At 41.6% G+C, this 23789-nt stretch overlaps 1 protein-coding gene across 1 annotated transcript; it reads right to left on the minus strand.

The window, feature by feature from the left end:
- Positions 1–7083: 7083 nt before the first annotated feature.
- SNRNP48 (small nuclear ribonucleoprotein U11/U12 subunit 48) lies at positions 7084–22715 on the minus strand. The gene is made up of 9 exons (XM_065886194.1): positions 22560–22715; positions 19679–19792; positions 19369–19429; positions 17935–18009; positions 13015–13203; positions 12434–12555; positions 10520–10608; positions 10040–10204; positions 7084–7132 (listed from the first exon to the last, which is right to left on the minus strand). Exons 1-9 carry the CDS (start codon positions 22713–22715, stop codon positions 7084–7086), a joined length of 1020 nt encoding a protein of 339 aa, XP_065742266.1.
- Positions 22716–23789: the final 1074 nt, after the last annotated feature.

Below are 23789 nucleotides of genomic sequence, written 5' to 3' on the forward strand. Positions count from 1 at the left end.
GGGGGAGATGCTTCGCCCCGTCACGTGCTCCATTATCCCATCTGACTGCACTCCCAAGACACAAATTCAAAGATAAATCATTAAGAATTCCAAGACGGCAAAAGCAGAGCATTGGATCCCAAGCCCGGGCTCCCTTCTGAGCACAGACCTGAGTGTGACATGTGAGAAGCGCCCCATAAGAGCCCCCAGGTTATAGGACTGTGCTGCATGGTACTAGGACATCCAAAAATTTGTCAAAATAAAAGCTGCAGGATGCTGTCACTCATCTTAAAATACACACACGATTTATCGTTCTTTTAGAAAAGAGAACAAAACCGAGGCTTTCTGATCGGGGGTGGGCAAATTATTTTACGTCAAGTGGCAGACAGTACACATTTTAGGCTTTGGAGACCACAGCATCTCAGCCGCAACTACTCAACTCTGCCCTTGTAGCTCCAACCCGGTCACAGACAATATGTAAACAAATGGGCATGACTGTGCTCTAAGAAACATTTTTTAAAGTGCTCAAACTTGGATTTGATATGATTTTCATGTGTCATGAAATATTATTCTTCTTTTGATTTTTTTTTTTTTTTTTTCCCAACCATTTAAAAATGTAAAAACCATTCTTAGCAGCTGAGCAAAAACAGGTGGCCAGCTGGACTTGACCTGTGGACTGTAGCTTGCCAACCCCTGCTTTAGAGTATAGTAGATTCAGTATGGAAAACTAAAGAAGCCTCTAATACTCCCTCAAATCTGTAAGTGTGTCATTTCAATAGCAGGGTCAAGAGAAGCAATATTTATGAGTATTCAGAAAAGGGATTGGGAATAAGAGTTAGGAAGCTTGGATTCTAGACCAGGTTCTGCTATGCACCAGCTAGTGCTATGGATTGAATTGTGTCCTTTCCAAAATGCATATGTTGAAACCCTAGCCCCCAGTGTGACTGTGTTTGGAGATAAGGCCTATAAGGAGGTAATTAAGGATAAATGAGGTCATAAGGGTGGGGCTCTGATCTGATAGGATTAGTGTCCTTATAAGAAGAGGCATACATAGAGGTGGTGTTTTAAGGTTTCCATAAAAAGTGAGAGCTGGAGTAACCAGGGAAGATTTCCAGGTGGGACTGAAAGGATGAACATGATTTCCTTTAAAGGAAAGAAGAAATTTAAGTCAGGAGGAAATGAATCGAATGTATTGGTGAAAAAGTCAAGAGGCTGGGGCTTCCCTGGTGGCGCAGTGGTTGAGAATCTGCCTGCCAATGCAGGGAACACGGGTTCAATCCCTGGTCTGGGAAGAACCCACCTGCCGTGAAGCAACTAAGCCCGTGTGCCACAACTACTGAACCTGCGCTCTAGAGCCCACGAGCCACAGCTACTGAAGCCCGCGTGCCACAACTACTGAAGCCCGCGCACCTAGAGCCCGTGCTCCGCAACAAGAGAAACCACCTCAATGAGAAGTCCGCACACCGCAATGAAGAGTAGCCCCTGCTCGCCACAACTAGAGAGAAAGCCCACGTGCAGCAACCAAGACCCAACACAGCCAAAAATAAAAAATAAATTAAAAAAAAAAAAAACCCACACACAGGTGCTTTAAACTGCCTTACAGAGTCAAAGAAGAACCCAGAGTCCTTCCAGATGGAAAAAAGTGAGACAGGAAAGCCTGCCATGACTTGTTAATAGGAAAGCCTCAGTGTTAAGTTCCTTCCCTGAAGGAAACTGGAATTGCTGTTAACTTTCTTAACAGTGTCTTTTGAGGAGCAAAAGTTTAATTTGATAAAATCCAACCGAGGGATTTTCTCTTTTATGGTTTATGCTTTCTGTGTCCTATTTAAGAAATTTTTGCCTAACCCAAGGTCACAGAGAATTTCTGCTATGTTCTCTCTTAGAAATTTTATACTTTAGCTCTTACACGTAAGTTTAGGGTTCACTTCAGGCTGTTTGTATATCGCTGAAGGTAGAATCCAAGGCTCACTGTGCTCCATGTGGATGTCCTGTTGTCCCAGCACCGTGTGCTGGTAGAACTACCCTTTCCTCATTCAATTACCTCAGTGGCTTGTCGAAAACCAACTGATCACATATCTGTGTATCTGTTTCTAGATTTTTTTTTTTTTTCTGTTCTATTCATCGACATGGCTACCCTGGTGCCAGTACCACTCGGTCTTAGTTACTGTAACTTTGTAATGAATCTTGAAATCAAGTAGTATAAGTGTCCCAACTTTATTCTTTTTCCTCCCTAAACTGTTCTCTTTCAGATCCACTGCATGTCCATATAAATTTTAAAGTCAATTTCTATCAAAAAAAAATCCTGCTGGCATACTACAACATTGGGTGAACTTTGAGGTGAAGCGTGCCAGCTAAAAATTGGCACTTGCCGTCTGCCTCTACAAAAGCAACTACAGCCACTGACCTTCAACACGCCCTGGAAGGAGCTCAGGGTGGAGATCAGGAATGAGGCCCTCTGTGCTCCGAGAAAAACTGGCAGAACAGGCCTTCAGATAGTTAGATATTTTCAGGAGAAGATTTTATGAGCATTCCACTTCTTGCATTTCCTCATATTTGGAAAAGCACTGAAGTCATTCATGGTGACATCTGCTCCTCGTGACCAGCAGCCAGCATCTGCCAGAGTCCCCTTCACTGAAATCACATATAACGCTGACCTCTCCCCCTACCTCTTTGGAGCAGTTTCTCAGAGCTATCTGAGATGCTCTCAGGCTATAGTCTTCATTTTGCCCCGAGTAAAACTTAACGCACAACTCTCATGAGATTTTTTTGTCGACAAATAAGCCAAACACAAAAGGACAAACATTGCATGGTTCCACTTATGTGAGGTCCCTGGAATAGTCAGATTCATAGCGAGGGAAAGGAGAATGATAGTTGCCAGGGGCTGGGGTGGGGAGGGATGGGGCAGGATGGGGAGTGTTTAATGGAGACAGAGTCTCAGTTTGGGAAGCTGGAAAAGTTCTAGTGATGGACGGAGGTGACGGTTGTACAACAATGTGAATGTACTTACGGTCACTGAACTGTGCACTTAACACTGTTTAAAATGATATATTTTATGTTATGTATATTTTTATCAGTTTTTAAAATGCATTATGCTTTCAAGAAAGAAAAAAAAAAAAAAAGCCTGCTGGGAATGTACCGCAATTGCATTGAAACTTGTTCAATCTAGAGAGAACGGGTACCTTAAACATGTTATCTTCTCATCTGTGAGCATGGTGCTGTTACCAGACCAGGTTTGTTTGCCCGACACGCAGCCAGCCAAACGCTGAGATGCTGAGGTCTGCAGTGGAGAAGAGGTTTATTCACGAGGGGCCGGGAGAACAATTCAAATCCACCTCCCCGAAGGCCAGGGCTTGGGATACTTACAGGATGAAGCTGAGGCATGGGGAGCGTGGGAAAGGTGACTGGCAAGAAGAAAAAGGTGAGGTCATCGTGGTTATGCGCAGGCGCCACTAAGCTACAGGCTTCTCCATGGGACTCACACTCAGAAAACTGCAGCATCTACACGCTCTGAGCGTGGAGTTTTCAGCTCTCTGACGTCAAAAGGTCACTGATTGGACATTCACCCAAGTCCAGCTGGAGGGTCTCAAGGGTCCCAACCCATCTTAACCAGCTCGAAGTTGAACTGGACGCAGCTGACACCAAGTTCCTGAAAACCAACTCGGGCAGACATCTTACTGTCCAGGCTACTTGATGCTTGGAAGGCGGGGAGTTTTTCTTAAAGTTAAAGCCAGCTTGACCAGTGAAGGCAGTTACAGTTCATTATTTATTAAGCAAGCTACAGTTTAATGGGTCTAAATGATGACTACCCTCAGTTTCAGCACCTCTTCATTTATGTCTTTAATTTCTCTCAGGAAGATTTGTGGTCTTCAGCATGCAGGTCTCACACACACTTTATTAAATTTCTTCCTATGTATTTTATGCTTATTGATGCTATTTCCAATTTTCATTACTAGCATATAAAAGTTATAACAGATTTTTATGAATTGACCTTGCTAAATTTATGAGTTCTAGTAGGGTTTTTTTTTGGGTAAATCTCTACATAGATGACTATGTCATCTGTGAATTTAGACAATTATTACTTCATCCTTTCCAATCTAAACACATTTTCTTTCTTTCTATTGCATTATTGTACCAGTTAGGACCTCAGTACAATGTTGAATAGAAGTGGCAAGAGCAGACATCTTTGCCTTGCACCCAGTCATAGGAAAAATTATTCAATCTTTCACTTTAAAACATCTACAATGTTTTGTAGATGTCCCTTTGGAAGGTGAGGCAGTTCCCTTCCATTTCTAGTTTGCCGAGAGTGTTTTGTGTTTTTTAAGCCCTAAATAGGTATTGAACTTTATCATGTTTTCTCTGCATCTATGGAGGATCATATGGTTTTTCTTTAGCACGTCAATATGGTAAATTACATTGACCGAGGTATGTTTCTTCTTGAGTAAACTTAGGTAATTTGTGTATTTCAAGGAATTTACCCATTTCATCTAAATTGTTGAATTTACTGGCATAATATTCCCTTTCTATCATTTTTAAAGTCTGTAGAATCTTTAGCAACACCTCCACAGTCATTCTTGATACTAATTTCTTTTTTTCCTCCTGGCTAGAGTCATCTGCCTAGAGGCTTATCAAGTTTATTCACCTTTCTGAAAAACTAGTTTTTGGTTTCTTTCACTCTATTGCTTTCCAGTTTCCTATTTCACTGATTTATGTTCTTTATTTTCTTCCTTCTGCTTAATGTGGGCTTAATTCAATCTCTTTTTCTATCTAAGTTTACTCAAGAAGAAACAGATACCTTGAAATAGATTCAGTATATTAAATTCATAGATAAAAACCTTCCCACAAAGAACACTCCAGTCCCAGATGGCTTCACTGGTAAATTCTACCAAATACCTTTTAAAAAGGAATAGTATCAATTATTCACAATTCCAGATAAAAAAAGAGGAAGGAAACTTTCCCAGCCATCATTATCTTGATACCAAAACCCAGACAGACATTACAAGTAAACTACAGACCGATATACCTCGTGAACGGAGACACTTTAACAAAAATTTGGCAAATTTTTGCAAACAAGTGAATCTAGCAGGACATTAAAGAAGCACTATCCTATTTTTCCCCGATCCCACCACCCTATTCCTTTCCCCTTCTCTCTCTCCTACTAAAAGCCCAAGTCCATCTTCTAGTTAGTAAAGTCATTGAAATCATAATGAAAAACAGTATTATAAATGAAGTTATACTATAGGAAACTGCTGATCATTCAAATGGATTTGACCTACAAAAGCAGCAATGTCATACAGCTCAACATTACGGTTACTCCAAAGTCCTTGTTTTTAAGACTTTTCAATCTGAATTTTATATACTTAGAAATTAAGTACAACGGCACTAATAGGGCTTCATACTGGCAAGCGACCCGTTGATTCTCACCTTATAAATCGGAGAGCTTCTTCCACACCTGAACCTAGCAGCCAATCTGATCTAAAACCAGTCAACCTTTCTGGCGTTGTCAGTTACTTACTCACATAATCAAGGTTTCCTTTCTATTTGGAACCCACCTTGGAATCCTTAACCTGGGTTTCGCAGATACTGCTCTTCAGACATGAGATGTTTAACATTTAATGCCAAAGTTTCAACTGAACAATCTGGCATACAATAGACTATACTATACTACTAGCAACGAGAAGGAACAGACTACTGACACACACAACATGGATCAGTCTGTGAAGAGGCAAGCACTGTGTTGTAGCATTCCACTTACATGAATTCTAGAAAAGATGGATCTAATCAACAGTAACAAAAAGAAGACCTGTGGTTGTTTAGGGCTGGTGGTAGAGAAACTGATTGGGAAAAGGGGTATAAGGGAACTTCTGAGGGAGACAGAAATGTTCCCTATCTTGACTGAGATGAAGGATAGATACATGGGGCGGGGGGGGGTATAAGTTTGTCAAAACTCAATGAAATGTACACTTTAAATGAATGTATTTTACTGTATGTAAACAGTACCTCAATCAACTTTATTTATAAAAAACAAAACGACAGTATATTTTTAATTAACAAGTGAAACACAAATACTACCTTATTTTTAAAAAATTAATGCATAATGGATAAAGCTAAAGTTCCCTTTGACCACCCTCCCAATCCTGGTTTCCATCCTTTCTCTCTCCCATTTATACCTCCTCCCTCAAATAATCACTGTTGGGAGTTTGGGATGAGTTCTTCTGAACCTTTAAAAATATATTTACATACATATACATCCAGAGAAGATGTACAGTATTGTTTTGTACATAGATATAACTTGTACATATGTTTCTGAAACTTGTTTATTTTCATTTAGCATGCCTCTGAGATTTATTCATGATAATACAGTTTATTTCTTTAAATCCAATATAGTAGTCTATCATGTGACTATACCACATTTTATTTAGCCAGGCCTTTCCGCTTCTAATGAATATTTGGGTTGTTTTTCCCTTTTACAGTTCACCCGTGGTTACCCCCTGGGGTGGCCACAGGGATCACAGGTGGTGCTCCAAGCGTTCTTTAGCCTTATCTGTAAGGTTTAATTTTTCTTTTTTATTTGCGGTTCACGGGCCTCTCACTGTTGTGGCCTCTCCCATTGCGGAGCACAGGCTCCAGACGCGCAGGCTCAGCGGCCATGGCTCACGGGCCCAGCCGCTCCGCGGCATGTGGGATCCTCCCAGACCGGGGCACGAACCCGTGTCCCCTGCATCGGCAGGCGGACTCTCAACCACTGCGCCACCAGGGAAGCCCAAGGTTAAATTTTTTACAGTAAGAATGCATTTATGTATTAGTTATATAGTTTAAATATTCACTTTAATTAAAGAATTCTCTGATACATAAATTATCAAAAAAAGAATGAGACAAAATCAGTTAATAGGAGGCAATCATCCATTAAAATATAAGGAAAACAAATTTCTAGGGCATAATCAATGTACTCATGGTTTGAGATGTAAGTATTGGTTGAAAAATAATGATCTGAGCACTGAACAGTTCATATAAGCACATTCTCCTACTCAAAGCAATTATGATAAAAACGCCAGCATACTGGTTACCATGGCAAAAGCATAATTAATACACGCACAAATACTTCGTTTATATTTTTTGCTTTCTTCTTTTATGACTATGATGTCTTTCCCCATCCCTGAAACGAAAGGGGTGAAAAAAAAATTATAAATGACAGGCACTTTAATATCAAAGCTTTAAAATAATAATTCACAGTAATATACTGACATCAGATATAAACCAGAACAAGTTAAAACATGCCCTTAAAACTGATCAGTGACTTTTTTTAGGAGTAGATATAAAAAATCCATCATTAGAACTACAGGACAAAATTGAGACAGGGATAAGGAAAGCGGATTCTTTACCTGCGCTCTGCAGTTACACTTTAAAATTAACTCTGACTATATGTACCCGGTCGATGACCTGAGAGTTCATTGCAAACAGGATGCTGGAGTCATAGGAGGAGTTCAGATGTCTGATCTACTCACCCTGGCCCCCATCTCAACTCCCACAATTCATTCCCTCTCAAGGGTGGCCCTCAAAGACTAGCCTAGTGAGAAGTGTTTCCCGCTAATACTGTTTATCCTCTCTAAAGGAAGATGACTCATGTTTAGATTTTGAGGTTATCTAACATATGTAAGTCAATAGGGACTGACTGGACATGTCAAAAATTACTTAAGTGGAAGAAGCACTGACAACCAGAAGAAGTGAGACAGCACAATTTCTGATAGCTAATCAAGAGTTAACGTGTGCAGGGGCTTCCCTGGTGGTACAGTGGTCAAGAATCCGCCTGCCAATGCAGGGCACATGGGTTCGAGCCCTGGTCCGGGAAGATGCCACATGCCGCGGAGCAGCTACACCTGTGTGCCACAACTACTAAGCCTGTGCTCTAGAGCCCACGAGCCACAACTACTAAGCCCGCACAACTACTAAAGCCCGTGCGCCTGGAGCCCGTGTTCTACAACAAGCCACCGCAGTGAGAAGCCTGCACGCCGCAACGAAGAGTAGCCCCCGCTCGCCGCAACTAGAGAAAGCCTGCTCGCAGCAACAAAGACGCAATGCTGCCAAAAATAAATAAATAAATAAATATATTTTAAAAAAAGTTAACGTGTGCATAATTATCACAGATTATCATGCATTAAATGAATCAAAAGGGTTTACTAAGCAAATATTTCATTTTTATAAGAGAAGGACTAAATCATAGCTAGCTTTAACTCTATGAACTGAATGATAATAAGATGAGCAAAATTATGGAACCAGTAAGTCTTACTAATATCCTGATCGCCACTGGCCCTGGAGAGGTGTCACTTAAAAGCCTATTGCTAGGGCTTCCCTGGTGGCGCAGTGGTTGAGAGTCCGCCTGCCGATGCAGGGGACACGGGTTCGTGCCCCGGTCCGGGAAGATCCCACATGCCGCGGAGCGGCTGGGCCCGTGAGCCATGGCCGCCGAGCTTGCGCGTCCGGAGCCCGTGCTCCGCAACGGGAGAGGCCACAACAGTGAGAGGCCTGCGTACCGCAAAAAAAAAAAAAAAAAAAAAAAAGCCTATTGCTAGACAAGCACTGTGCAAATAATACTAAATAAGACATGGACCTGCTTTCAACGAGCTCAGTCTAGTAGAGAGAGAAATAACTTACGTTCAATAAAAAGTAGGTGCTGGGTAGAGTGGTAACAAAATGGGAAAGATCAGCTCTGTCTGAATGAGTGAAAAAGGCTTCATGGACATGACTAAGCTGGGTCTTAAAGGATGAGTTTACCGAAGGCTTAAAGGACTCCCCAGTGGCACAGTGGGTAAGACTCCGCGCTCCCAGTGCAGGGGGGCCCGCGTTCGGTCCCTGGTCAGGGAAGTAGATCCCATGTGCATGCCGCCACTAAGAGTTCGAATGGCAGCGAGCTGCAACTAAGGAGCCCACATGCCGAAACTAAGACTCAGTGCTACCAAACAAATAAATAAATAAATATTAAACAACAACAACAACCAGGCAGCAGGACACGAGGTGGAGGCACGGACGAGGCCCAGTGCGGATGGGGAGTTGTGAGGAGTCCGGGCTGGCCAGAGCAGAAGTTGCGTGGTTCACGGGGCAGGGGCAAATACAAGGTAGGTAGGCAGGAGCCCTGCTCCTGGAGATGTCGAGAGCTGTTCCGAAGAACGTGAACTCTACCACTGAGGAGTTTTAAGAGGTGCAAGTCCACTCTGGCAGCGGGGCGGGGATAGGTCCATGTGCGACAAGCCTACAGAGAGAACAATGAGGAACACAGCCATCGTTTTCCAGATGACAGCCTTAAGGACAGAGAGAGGAGGCGCATGTGACGCATCTTCACACAGATCTGGCGACTAGGACCAGATGGTACAGAGTAAAAGGGAGCCTGAGTCCTCGACTGCTGGCTTAGGTGAACAGATGATGGCCGTCCACTAACCAGGACAGGAGTACTGGCGGAAGAGGAGCAGACCAAGAAAAAGTCAAGTTCAGGCGTAGACCTGACAAATTTGAGATCCACGTAGATGCCCAGTAAGCAGCTGGATACAGGAACAGACCTCGGTCGATCTGAATTCACTATTTCAGTATTACTTTATATCTCCGCAGCTTTCAGAATCTTACCAGGAATACCAACAAGGGCAAAACTGACTGCCATTAAAGCTTAGACCTTCTCTCTGACTTTATAACATCCTTTATCTGATGAATTAGCAAGAGAAAGAAAGGATGAGAAAGAGAAACAAGAAAGGGAGGGAGGGACACAGGAAGGACTGAAGAAAGATCTAGGCAAACACCTTTTTAACATGGTTAACTTTCTACCTAGACATTACTTTCCCATCTCCTGGTGAGGAAACAAGTAATAAAAAAGGGAAACCGTACCGATCAGGCAGGTAGAGCTGTGGATATCTGAACTGAGACAGGATGAATGTTAAGAATCGTCATCAATTGTTTACTCTCCTCACCTTAATTTACTTACAAGCCATGTCCTCAGCATGGCCTATGACAGAAGGGCCTTTTGCTTGCTTCTCAAGCATCAACAATTCGACAGCGAATGACGCAGTGCCGGGCTTACCTCTCTTTCCTTCTTCTTGAGTCCCAGTGTTTGTCCTTCTCTTTGTTTCTTTTGCGTTTATGCGGGCTCCTACTCCGATCCCTTCTATGTCGTGAACACTCCGCCTCCAGGTAGCTTCCCCCAGACTGCCGTGAGTCTACTGAAGCCGACCGCCCTTCTTCATTCCTGGAACAGAAAGAACAGTAAACAGTTTTAACTATGGTCTCCAGTACAGACCAGCCTAAAGCTCAATATTCTGTATCAGACCAGTGACAGACAGAGACTAAATACGTATAACCCTGCACTCCAGATAAGAGGGCAGGCAAAGAAACTTAGCTCTTAATGGCATGTTTCACAACTGTGGTAAAATCAAGAACAGTAAGCGTTCTGATGAATTACGGCGTGCTACTAATGGTCCTGGAGGTGCTAAAATTCAGTTGAACAATTACAGGTGACAGAATAAACACAGAACTATTTTCACCAACTGACGCGCTGACATACTTCTCCACATCGTCGTCTGCATTCTCCTGCTCCTCCCGCCACTGGCTGCCGAGTTCCTCCATGTGCACGTTGATCACATCCCGAATCACCTACAGAGAGTTAAGTACCGAATTTCAGATAACAGAGCTGCTCAGGGACATCGCCGGTGGCGCCGTGGTTAAGAATCCGCCTGCCAATGCAGGGGAAACGGGTTTGAGCCCTGGTCCGGGCAAGTCCCACATGCCGCAGAGCAACTAAGCCCGTGCGCCACAACTACTGAGCCTGTGCTCTAGAGCTCGCGAGCCACAACTATTGAGCCCATGTGCCACAATTACTGAAGCCCATGCACCTAGAGCCCATGCTCCGCAACAAGAGAAGCCACCGCAGTGAGAAGCCCTGTGCACCGCAACGAAGAGTAGCCCCTGCTCGCCGCAACCAGAGAAAGCCCGTGCGCAGCTACGAAGACCCAACGCAGCCAAAAATTAAATAAGTAAATAAATTTATTTAAAAAAAAAAAGTTAACCATAAAATTGTAAAGAGCACTTAGTAACGACACTTATACTTGAGTTCAAGGTTATGAGACCAGAGAAGAAACAAGTGTTGAACCACCAAGGATTTGAGGGACTGTAAGACTCACTAGGGCGATGCCTGAGTAAGGTAAGTCTAAAACATGTACTTTAATTGCAAAAAGCACAGCATAAAACCAAGTGCTAAGCTGTCGGTACAGAGCATGAGTGCAGTAAGCCAGCAGATGGCTCAGAGCCATCAACACCTCATGGAAACAGTGAGTGGGCATCAAGTTTCTAAACAGCAAAACAAAAGGCACCGCAGATGAGACAACATGTATTAGGATACTGAGGTAAGAATAAGTACGTGTGATCAGATACACTTTAACAGACATGCTTGACTAAAGCAAAAGAAAACGCTTGGTAAAATGAGGCCAGATTATGGAAGGTCTCTAAAATCATAAAAGGAAGGAAGAAGTAACATGGGAACAATTAGAGACTCAATGAGGGAATTATTTACAGTGTCTAGGCAAGGTGATTCACGTACCAAAAATTCATCAGCTCTACCCACTAAATGACATCTGAAAATAAGTCTAGATATACATCAAGAGGTTAATGTGCTTAAATTTTATAATATACATAAAATTATTTTATAATATAAATTACAAATAATTTATACCAAGACATTTCTTAAGCCCAAATGTTTAGTAAAGTACATAAACGCACACTAAAATTTCTGCCAAAAAAGATATTCACTGAACAATTTCTTTGTCCATAAGCATTATTTCAATTACTTCTCACAATAACCCTGCAGTCTGTATTACTATAAAATGAAAACATCTGAATCTTGAAAAGCTCAAATAATTTGCCCAAGTCAAAGAGCCAATGATAAACTGCAGAATCAAAACTCAAGCCCAGGTCTGTCTAAAGCCAAAATCTATGTCCTCATCGTGATGTAATACCACTTTCTCAAAAGCAGTGTTCTTGTAAGACTGCACAGCCTTTTTTTTTTTGCGGTACACGGGCCTCCTACTGTTGTGGCCTCTCCCGCTGCGGAGCACAGGCTCCGGACACGCAGGCTCAGCGGCCATGGTTCACGGGCCCAGGCCCTCTGTGGCATGTGGGATCCTCCCAGACTAGGACACGAACCCTTAGTCCCCTGCATCAGCAGGCGGACTCTCAACCACTGGGCCACCAGGGAAGCCCTGCACAACCTCTTCATAGAAGGGCTTTGTACCCTGAAAAGCCTTTGTCTGGTAAAGGGTGGGTCTGAGAGTGATGGAGCAAATACAAAGCAGGTGTGGCCACTGTGGAGCCACTTCCGCTCAGAAAACCTCTAAGGAACTGTGGAAATCCATGGGACAGAGGACGAGTATCTAAGGGAAATCCCCGTGTTCAACAAAGCTCCATACAATTATGCAAAACATACCTCAGTATATGATTTCTTGGTTATGTGAACATTCTTAGCTCTATAGGACTGGCGTCTTCTTTTATAATCTCTCACTTCTGCCAGGATTTCAAGGTAAGATTTTGGACTTTTTCGACTATTATCTAATAAAAGAACAAAATAAAATTATTACATCCTCAGAAGCTATAAATTCTTATGAATTAGTGGGAAGGAACACCATAATCATCCGATATTTCAACATGCTTTAATGTATTGTAATACTATAGCACTCAAAAATATTCTGAAAATTCTGTTATATAAGTGGACTAAGTTTTATATCACTCCTTTTCTCTAACCATTAATTGAACATAACAGTGCTTAGGTACAGAGATTAAAGTGACAGCCCAGCTCAAGGAACATTCTTACAGAAGTAAGGTATGCTTAATATAACAATCAGAGAGCAAAATTTCAAGTACTAAGTAAACATCTTAATATATATGTGAATGACAGATGACACAAAACCATCCTATTCCAACTCAAAGTGGCCTGACAAGTCATCTTAATAACACTCAAAGGATGGAATGACAATTAAGAAATAGAAAACTATGATATTCGTCTCAAACCTTGATTGACTTTGGCAGCCAAGTCTACAAAGAGATCGCTGTCATTTTCAATAATTTGAGAATCTGACCGTTTTTTCTTTGTCTCCTCGATTACAAAATCATAGAGGGCAAGACGATCGGCTTGGGTTAGATCACAAACAAACCGTTTGTGATTCAGAGGAACTTCAACAGGCAATGAAGAATACATCCCTAGAGTAAAAATAAAATCACAAGGATAAACAATACATGAAGCTTTGTGGATTTATGATCTACTATACTTATCTTTAAACATGCGCTGTAATAATGCAACATTAAATTAACACAAGCAATCTGTTTTCATAGTAATCCCTAAACATACAAAACATCAATCTGTGTGATAACGGTCAACATTGACTCTGTCCTGAATGCTACATCCACAGAATGTTTGCCGTTGTGGACGTTTGCTATTCTTTCCAACAACGTTAAGACAGATCCCATGAAGGCAGGCAGTAATAACCATGAGACAATTTGCTAAGAAAAAAAACTTTTAAAAGGCTACCCATACTATAAAGGTAGATAGTAACTTTCTTTCTGTCTGTATGCTTTTCCCCATAAAAGCTGGGGAAAAAAATGTTTTTAATAGGTAATACACATTACAGTCCCTTTGGAGATAAATTATAGAAATATGAAAAATGTGTAAAAAATATCATTTTTTATGAGAGACATCAAGCTAGATGTTCCATAGTCAAAATACCTCCCATTTGTGCAATGACTTAGAGCTAGGGACCAAGAAACAGTTAAGTAACAGAAATCCCAAGAAAGACCAGAGAAAGACAGACTGAGACTAACCCTGATTTAATTTTCGGAAGCAGCAAATTAAGTGAAAAACGTTAACAATACCCCCCCCACCAAAGTCATAGAACTTTCTAAAATCTGCTCATTAATGAAAAAAAGTAAATACAATACCTTGATATGATGTATTAAACATTGAAGAAAATTTGTTTTGAGATTCAAATTTTCTCAAAGAAACAAAAAAATTACTGTAACTGTAAATAAAGCAATTTAAAATGATTCTTTCTAGACTTCATTATTCACAAATGCAAACAAAGAACATGAGCTACTAAAGGAATCCTTTTAATGTTTGCTAGTTACCCTAAAGTAATAACTTAGGTTCACAGAACAATGTAAAATCAGTAGCTCTTCTCAAATACTTATATTGATAAAGTTTAATCTCACTGACTTCCTAGGTAAAGAGGCAAAACAAAAATTCAAATGAGAGCACCCTATGAACTAAGCATTACAACACAAGAAAAGAGATGACTTTACATTTGTCTACAAATTAAGAGGAGAGCTACACTGAATCTGAGTCCGTGGGGTAACAGCTACAGATAAAGCACCTGTACTAGCAGAAGGCTTCTGAATTAGTGCGGAAGGAGGGTTCCCTCCTTTTCAATCCATCTTACTCTAATTCTGGTAGACGCTAGGGAAAGCCAGATGTTAAAACATTTAATTTTATAATATAAAAATGAGATGGCTTTGATAAACTGAATTTATCTGAATACAGGTTATATATTCTAGGAGAAAAATACAAAAGATTAGAAAACACTGACGTATTATAAACAAGCTCCATATAAACCTCTCTCTGCTCTTTTTAAACAAAGAAGTATAATTTCCTCCTTAAAATATTTTGGAGTTTTCTTTATTCATCTTAAATTTCTGTATGGTCAAGACTGATATTTAAATTCTTTGAAATTCAACTAAAATTCCAAATCAAGACTATAATATTGTGACAGTGATTAAGATAAAGTTTAGAAATTTGAGTGATACTTTTAAAAGGATATCATTTGCAAAAAGGATACTGCATATCTTTAAATAAGGAGTACATTCAGGTTCCTAATTCCTCTTTATACTCACCCCAATTACTGAAAAAGAAAAAGTACAGGAAAAGTTAAACAAGCTGCATTCAAATCATTCAGAACATAGATATTTCCGACACACAAAAAAATAAACACACTTAAATAAGCTTACATTTCCACAAAATGTAAAAGTTCAAACGCAAGTTTCTACACAATTTAGAGGCATATCTGAACGAGCTGTAATCACACTAATTCCGTGGCCCTCTATCTACCCTTTTTTATAGTAGTTTTGAAAAACTGTGGTAAAATATACACGTGGAGTTTACCATTTGAACCATTCTCGGGTGCACAGTTCAGTGGCATCTAGTACATTCATACTGTTGTGCAATCATCATGTCTATCCGTCTCCAGAACTTTCTCACCATCCCAAACTGAAACTCATCTACTTTTTCAATAACTTGAACTCTCTTTCTTCTGTGTTGGTCCTTTCTGCCAACACAGGGCATCTCAAACGTGTGAGATACGATATTAAATATTAATAATAAACATTAATATTAAATAATAATATATTTAACAATATTAAACATGAACTCGTGTTAAAGGTACAAATTCAGAATTTTGCGAAGAATTCATACAGAGTCAATTTCCTAACGCTGGAGATGAAGAAATGAGGTCCTTGGAAGTAAAACGATTTGCCAACATCTCACAAGTGGTAGGAACAGATCAGGTCTAGAACCATAATCTCCTGTCTCTTTGGGGTTCTTTATCATAGTACACTGATGTTCAAATCATGGCCACCACCCAAACAGATGCCATGAAACTGAAGTACAGAAACTTGAATTTTTAATATTGAAGGAAAAAGATAAACCACCAACTATATAAAATGACTGTTTATGACTGAAATTAGTATCTTGGTTATAAAATTAACCTAAGTAACTATATCCGAAAATAAATAAGTAGATCTAATGGCTGTTCAAGCTTTGACAAAGGTTAACGAATTGAGAACTCTATACCTTGAGTTTAGACCTGATGTGACTGATGAAATGAAAACATAAAAAACTGACAATTTAGTATATAACAAACAAAACATTAATGAAATGGAAAATGTAAAACTATTAATGTTAGTTATTCTTCCTTCAAAGTAAACATCAATAAGAAAGTATTAAAGAGATTTTTGTCCTGGGGTAAAAAATTTTAGATGTGTAAGACATAAGTGCGCCACAAAAATTAATCTCTATTGAGAAATTGCAGAACTCTACACAGATGAAAAAAAGTTTTAAAAAGAGGGTTACAGATCATATAACATGTTATTCTTAACAATGAAGTCTTAATTTAAGCTAATACAAAAATTCAAAATCAAATAGAAGTTCCTCTTAACTATCTATTGAAAGAACTATTCATTCAAAGTAATTATTTGCTTTTGTAAAGAATTAAACTCAATGTGCAAATCGGCAAAATTCAGAACTTGGCTCTCAATCCAGCTTTCCTGTATTATAGCAAAGGGGTGTTAATTCACTTCTGTGTGCCTCTATTTCTTCATCTAATATGAAAGAGCAAATACTTGTTTAACTTATCACAAGTTTGTTGTCTCAATCCAGCTTTCCTGTATTATAGCAAAGGGGTGTTAATTCACTTCTGTGTGCCTCTATTTCTTCATCTAATATGAAAGAGCAAATACTTGTTTAACTTATCACAAGTTTGTTGTCAAAGGGAAATGAAATGAATAAGAGAGCTTTGAAAAATAAAAAAACTCTCTTCTAAAATATAAAAGCACTGAGAACCTTTAGAACAAGCACCCCAGAACTTTATCATCTCTATCAGACAGGATTTGTTTCCTGATCTGTAAAAAGCAGAAGCTGGATTAGATTATCTCCAAGTTCTCTTTCAACTCTAAAATAAATTCAGTAAATCTATCTAACTAGCTAAGGTCAAAAAAAGTCCTTTAACTAATAACCCCTCCAAAAAAAAAAAAAAAACCAAACCAAAATCCTTTACTTTTTTAATTGGTTCACTAACTGAACAGGGGTCAAAAAAGGCTTGACTGACTATAGCTCAGTAATCTCTTCAAATAAGATGAGAGTCAAATGTCTCCCTCAAAGAATAAAACCTGCAATTTAGCACAAAAAGTACTAAATGGGATCTTCAAAACAGGAAATACAAGCAATACGCTTCTGGCTGTTCCAAGGAACCAATCTAATGCAGACTAAGAAGACTTCTTCCTTCTGCAGCCACAGGGCAACTGAGGGAGAAATGAAGCCCAGATACTGGCTTAGAACAATGGGATTAAGACCCTGAACATCAACACAGGAGAAAAGAAATCCTAACTATGGGCTAGTGAGTATCATTCAGCTAAAAAGAAGAGTGAGGGAGAAAAAGGTAAGATGTCCAGAGAAAGCTACCTTCAGGAGGCTTAAAGAAGTCAATTGAGAATTCTTATCAGAGCCAGTCAGCTTTGGCTGGATGGTCTACCTAGAGTCAGAAATCTGTTAACTGCATTTACTTGTTTTCTTCTATGATTTTGAAGGATTAAGGTTTCTTTCAATTTCCTAGAAGCTCAAACTTAAAAATTCTAACCTAGTCTCTGCTGAAGTTAAGTCCCAGGCAGAAACTCTTAAGCCAGCCTGGGCATGCAGGGATCCACAAACCCTCTGAAATTGTATATAAAACCGTTGTTTGTGCTTCACCGAGGAGTAGCTGTGGGGACAGATTAGCCCGAGCCTTTCCTCTTACGTTGCATTTCGACATTCCTACATTTAACACTGGGCTAATTCTCAAGAGAGAGGGGAAACGTCAGGATGAGACAGTCTACTCAATGGGATTTATTTACTAAATAATAATTAAAAAAAAATTATCTACGGGGCAATCTCACCTATTAGGTAATTCCAAAGCATGAATCCCCAGCTAAAACAGTGTTCTGGTGAGATTGGTGTATCTCAGTGGAATATATCTAACAAATGAAGCTGACACCAAGCACTGAGTCTAATGTCAAATGTAAAACTTAGCCTTTCTCATAACTGTTCTCATAAGATTTCTCTTGAAAATTAGTAACATGTGCTATGGAAGAAAAACAGTTTTATTAATTAGTTCAAACTTTGATGCCACTTACTTTGATTATAATAATCACCATCGTTTCCAACTGCATCTCTAGCTTGTTTAATTATCTGGAATTGTGAGTCCTTATCTGTCAAAAAAATCCATAAATACAATACGAATCGTCAGTGTCCACAATGAAATTAACTGGGTTCCAATCCAAGCTCCTTGGGCACATTGAGAAACCTTCCAGAATCTTAACACCCACAGTGCTGCCAAGGTACTCTGAATGCAGAATTCTTTCAGATCTACCTAGAATCCAGTAAGTAACCAGACTTCAAGCAATTCAGAAAACACTATAATCAAGCCTGCAGCAGTAGCTGCTACAAATTTTATCAACCAATATAATATCTAACATTTCTTGAATCCCAGCTAAGTGTCAGGCAGTATTCTAACCATATTACATATATCATTACATCATTTAATCCTCACAAGGGTGCTATTATCATCATCCGCATTTTATAAAGAAATTTAGGCAACTAACAGGTTAATTACCTTACTGAAAGTCACACAACTATTAGTGACAAAATTACTTGACTCAGGGCATTCTGATTCCAAAGTCCAAGATTTTAACCTCTATGTATGCTGTGAACACTTGGAACACATTTCCATCCTCAGTTCTATCGTCAAATTATGTGTGTGGCCAGATTTTTGTTATAATCAAGAAGGAAGGCATCTGTCCTATTGTACAAAGCTTTGGAGGATTTTCATTGCCTATTATAAGCCTGGTCTCCAAATTTCAGATTGAGCAAACTAGTGTCACTATAGGAAATATCCTTCTTGGGACTTTCCTGGCAGTCCAGTGGTTAAGACTTCGCCTTCCAATACAGGGGGTGCGGGTTCGATTCCTGGCTGGGGAGCTAAGATCCCACATGCCTCGCAGCCAAAAAATCAAAAGAACATAAAACAGAAGCAATATTGTAACAAATTCAATAAAGACTTTAAAAAACGTTCCACATCAAAAAAAAAAATCTTAAAAAAAAAAAGAAAACCCTTCTTAATCAACCATAAGTATACTTATAAAGTCCATTCTTTTGATAATTCAAAAATGAAACATTAGGACTTCCCTGGTGGCACAGCATTTAAGAATCCGCATGCCAATGCAGGGCACACGGGTTCGGTCCCTAGACTGGGAAGATCCCACATGACAAGGAGCAACTAAGCCCGTGTGCCACAACTACAGAGTGCTCTAGAAGCCACGGGCCGCAACTACTGAAGCCCATGCGCGTAGAGCCCGTGCTCCACAACTAGATAAGCCACTGCGACGAGAAGCCCATGCACCGCAGTGAAGAGCAGCCCCCGCTCGCCACAACTAGAGAAGGCCCGCGCACAGCAACGAAGACCCAATGCAGCCAAAAATAAATAAAAATAAATTAATTTAAAAAAGAAATATCAATACCTATACAGGTACAGCTACACTAAGATATTTTTAAATTATATTAATACTTACTCAAGGTAACTGAAGGTATCTTCGCATTCTCATAGAAAAAGTCAGAATTATACATTTTACCCTAAACAATAAAAAAAACAAAATCTTAGTGTTTTTCAGTATCATATGACTATTTTAAGATTTGAGATAAACCAACAATAGATTAATATCGTTTAAACATTTCTTGCAATAATTTGAAAAATGAGGCAAGTACCATTGCACCCCTCAAATGACTATCATTTTGTCAGAAAACATCACACTGTACCTTCCAAATACTGTGAATTTATTAAGGCATGAATTACACAACATACACATAATAGATATATGGTACCTCTTCTTCTTTGGTATAGCCCAGTTTCCTCAATCTACAAGATACCATGTGCTTTGCTAGAGACGACTTAGGCATGCGATGATTGGAATCATAAGGGCATATGGCAACTTCATCCTGTAAAGATCAAACAGAAGCAAAGAAAAAAGGTACATAATTTTTAAGGAAATAATTATACCATTAAATGTTTTTATATCCTCTTCCGTAGGCCTCTCCCAACGCCCCTGTGTGAGTGTACACAGAAAAACAGAAAAAAAAAAAAAAAATCCTCCCTCATTCTCTCTCCCCCTTACAGTCTCTGCCCCTCTTCAACCCATCAAAGCCCAACTCTTGAAAGATGTGTTTACACTCACTGCCTGGACAACCTCACCTACCAATCAGCTAGTCTTTTTTCCTCCTAACGAACTCTGAAATCCTTCCACATAATCCATGCCCACTGCCATGTCCCTATGCAGGAGATCATCACCTCCCTCCTGGGTTACAACGGCCACTGCCTAACTGCTCCCTCCACTTCCGGTCTGGCTGTTCTCCATTCTCCACACTGCAGCTAGCTTGAATCCCAGGCCTGCCACTTACTGACTATGAACTTAGTCAAGGTACTGAACCTTACTTTGCCTCAGTTTCCTCATCTATAAAAGGGGTGTAACAGCAGGACCTCTCTCACAGAGCTATGAGTTTATACACATAAAGCAATTTGGACTGGGCCTGGTAAATAGTAAGCATTCAATAAATATAAGCAATTATTATTTTATTAAAAGACAAGTATAATCATGATATGCCTTGGCTTAAAATACTCCCATGCGGGGCTTCCCTGGTGGCGCAGTGGTCAAGAATCCTCCTGCCAAGGCAGGGGACGCAGGTTCGAGCCCTGGTCCGGGAAGATCCCACATGCCGCGGAGCAACTAAGCCCGTGCACAACTACTGAGCCTGCGCTCTAGAGCCCACGTGCAGCAACTACTGAGCCCACGAGCCACAACTACTGAAGCCCACGCACCTAGAGCCCGTGCTCCGCAACAAGAGAAGCCACCGCAATGAGAAGCCCGCGCACAGCAATGAAGAGTAGCCCCTGCACGCCACAACTAGAGAAAGCCCATGTGGAGCAACAGAGACCCGACGCAATCAGAAATAAATAAATTAAAGAAAAAACCAAAAACTTGCATGCCTCCCCCACTGTTCTCATTAAGAAAAAAAAAAAAAATCCAGATTCTTTAACACGGCTGACACAAGGATCTTTAAGGTCTGGCCCCTACTGACCATCATTCCCCTCCTTCCCCATAGCCTTAGCTATCCTTAACCACCGGAAGTTTCCTGATCTGCTCACCACACCCTTGTCTCTGGATTTCTACACATGCTGTTGATGCTTTCTCTGTGCTTCACTAGCTAATGCAGCTCACTTTCATTTATCAGCTTAGAATTCACTTTACCCAGGAAGTCCTGGCCATCCCCTCACAGCCTACAATAACCGGCACTACAGCAATTCCAACCCAGCCTTCACAGACTTTATCACATTACACGGTAGCGGCTGATCTCTCCGTATTCCCCCGCATCACCACCACCAGCCGCTGAGCTCTGCGAGGATGGGAACTGTGACGCTGTTCACTCAACTTCAGTATGAAAACACTCCAGCAGAAGAGTGAAGATTCACTGCCTATCTGGACTGCACCTGGTCTAGGAAGTATGAATGTCACTTACCAGGATGTTTAAGCCAGTTCCTCTCCTGAATATCAGACACTGGTTTTGCAAAGGTCAGATACACACCCACAGCCGATTGCCCGAATTTGGGAATTTCAGAGAGGAGTTTTAGAGCGGCAGCATACCAATCAGGCACAGGGGCTCTCAGAGCAGAATGCCTGGGGGTTCAAATCCTAACTGCCACCTCTCAGCAATGTGTCCTGGGACAAAGTATCACCTCTTCTGGCTTGTTTCCTCATCTGTAAAAAGTGGCTAACGGTACCTACCTCATAGGGTAACTATGAATATTAAAGGAGGTAATTATAGTAAGTGGCATATACAAAGCTCTATTTAACTGTTACTAAAAGAAATCTAAATTTACTAAATCGCTGGGCAAACAGTGGTGTGGAAAGGCTTGGAAGGCCCCACTCAATGGAATTCACAGCTTCAAATATACCTCTAAACAAATAATAAAAGTGTTGCTGCTGTTTTCTCCTCTGGCCGGGCAGCGCGCGGGATCTTAGTTCCCAGGCCTGGGGTTGAATTGAACCCGGGCCCCCTGCAGCGGAAGCGCGGAATCCTAACCCCTGGACCGCCAGGGAATTCCCAAAGGTGTTTTTTCAAAATGGTAAACCCAGAAAGAATAGTCGACCGCATGAATAACGATGCCACACTGGAGCACTTCCCTTCTTCCCATCCCATTAAAAAAAAAAAAAAAAAAAAATCAGGATTGTTCACCCCAATACTCTTGCCTACATCTCTTCCTAACGTCCAGGAGAGCTGCTAGTACCGACTCTAGGTTGACATCCTTTAATAATCGTGGAATCGGTGCAAAGTCTGGAGGCTGAGAAAAATGACCTGCACTCCCAAGCCCTCCCGACACCGAGTCTGGTGCAAGTGCGGAATCCACGCGACAGATGACAGGGCAAGCCGCCGCCGCCTCCGCGAGCAGCACCCCGAGACCCGCCCGCGTATCTCCCAGTCACACCCCAGCCCGGCTATCCGCTCCGCTCTGCACCCGCCGCGATCCCTCGGCTCCTTAGGGCGAGGTTCCGCAGGGGTGCGCAGCCCGGGGATGGGTGCGAGCATCCCGGGGGCGTCGGGCGCTGCAGGCCGGATCCCGCGCCTCCCACGGCCCTGCAGACGCGGGGCCGCGCCCGCCGCCAGGGGCTCCGCAGGCTGAGGGCCCCCGGGAGGACCCCGCGCCCCTCACCTCGGCCGCCTCCTCCTCCCCGGGGTCCAGCCGGTCCAGGCTCCAGCCCAGCGACGCCGTCACCTCCTCCAGCGTCCGGCAGCAGCTCTCCACGAACTCGCTCAGCTCCTCCCGCAGCCGCCGCCGCTCCTCCACCGGGGGAGGATCGCCATCCATGGCCGCCGCACGACCACTTACCCGCCTGCCGGCCCGGAAGGAGCGGCCCAACTGCCGGCGGCGCGCGCGGGCCTCTGGGAGCTGTGGGCGGGGCCACGTAGCCACGTGACTGGATCCGCCAACAGGGAAGGGCCCCGGGAAGGGCGGAAGCTGTTCTGAGAAGTCTCTTCCGTCCCTTCCCGACGTCGCTTACCTCCGTAAGGCTCGCGGATGCCTTCGCACTTGGCCTTCCCTGAACGGCGTTACCCGCCCCAATCTTTAAAAAAAAAAAAAAAACGCTTTTATATCTACAGAAAAGTTTAAAGAGTAGTACAATGAGCATTCGCATAGCCGTCCTCCAGTTCATTAACTGCTTAATATTTGGCCTCTCTCCCACCGTCTCTATACACACAGCCCCGCACACTGATTTTTGACGAATTATTTGAAAGTTGCGGATACTTCACCCCCACAGACGTCTGTATGCATCTCCCAAGAATAAGGACATAGCCCGACATAAGCATAATATATGATCAAACCTAGAAAATTAATGATTTCATAGTATCATCTAACATAATTCGTATTCAAATTTCCCGAGCTGCCTCCGAAATTCCTTTGATAGCCGTTTTATTATTTTTTTCAACCCATCAGCTGTAATCGGCTCTTTTAATGCAGAACAGTTTCCTCCACTCTCCTCTGTAACTTGTCATTGAATTTTGTCCCGACTCCCCGCCAGTTGTCTGGTAGAATGTTCCTCCTGGACTTGTTAGATCTTCCCCTTACGACTAGATTCAGTGTAAGCATTTTTTTGCAAGACATGTGTACCTCTTTATCACACCTCATAGAGGACACATATCTTAGATTCTCCTGCTGTCAGTAATGCTAAATTTGATCACTCGGTAAAGACAGTGACTGCATGGCTCCATTGTAACTGTACATTTTCCTCTTGGTATTTGGTAAGTAATCTGAGGGATGCTACTTTGAGGCCATGTGAACGTGCCGTTCCCAGCAAACTCACACAATCCTTCACTGAATCTGTGACTACATTACTGATTACGTACCCGATGATTCTGTAACTCTGTCATGCTCCCACGTTTA

Source organism: Phocoena phocoena, chromosome 10, assembly GCF_963924675.1.
Source record: "Phocoena phocoena chromosome 10, mPhoPho1.1, whole genome shotgun sequence".
NCBI classification, from domain to species: domain Eukaryota; kingdom Metazoa; phylum Chordata; class Mammalia; order Artiodactyla; family Phocoenidae; genus Phocoena; species Phocoena phocoena.

Coding starts and splice junctions, on each gene's coding strand:
- SNRNP48 (XM_065886194.1), bottom strand. CDS start 22,715: ATGGATGGCGATCCTCCCCCGGTGGAGGAGCGGCGGCGGCTGCGGGAG. Junction 19,793..22,559: donor GGGAGGAGGAGGCGGCCGAG/GTGAGGGGCGCG, acceptor TGATCTTTACAG/GATGAAGTTGCCATATGCCC. Junction 13,204..17,934: donor TGGTGATTATTATAATCAAA/GTAAGTGGCATC, acceptor TTTTTACTCTAG/GGATGTATTCTTCATTGCCT.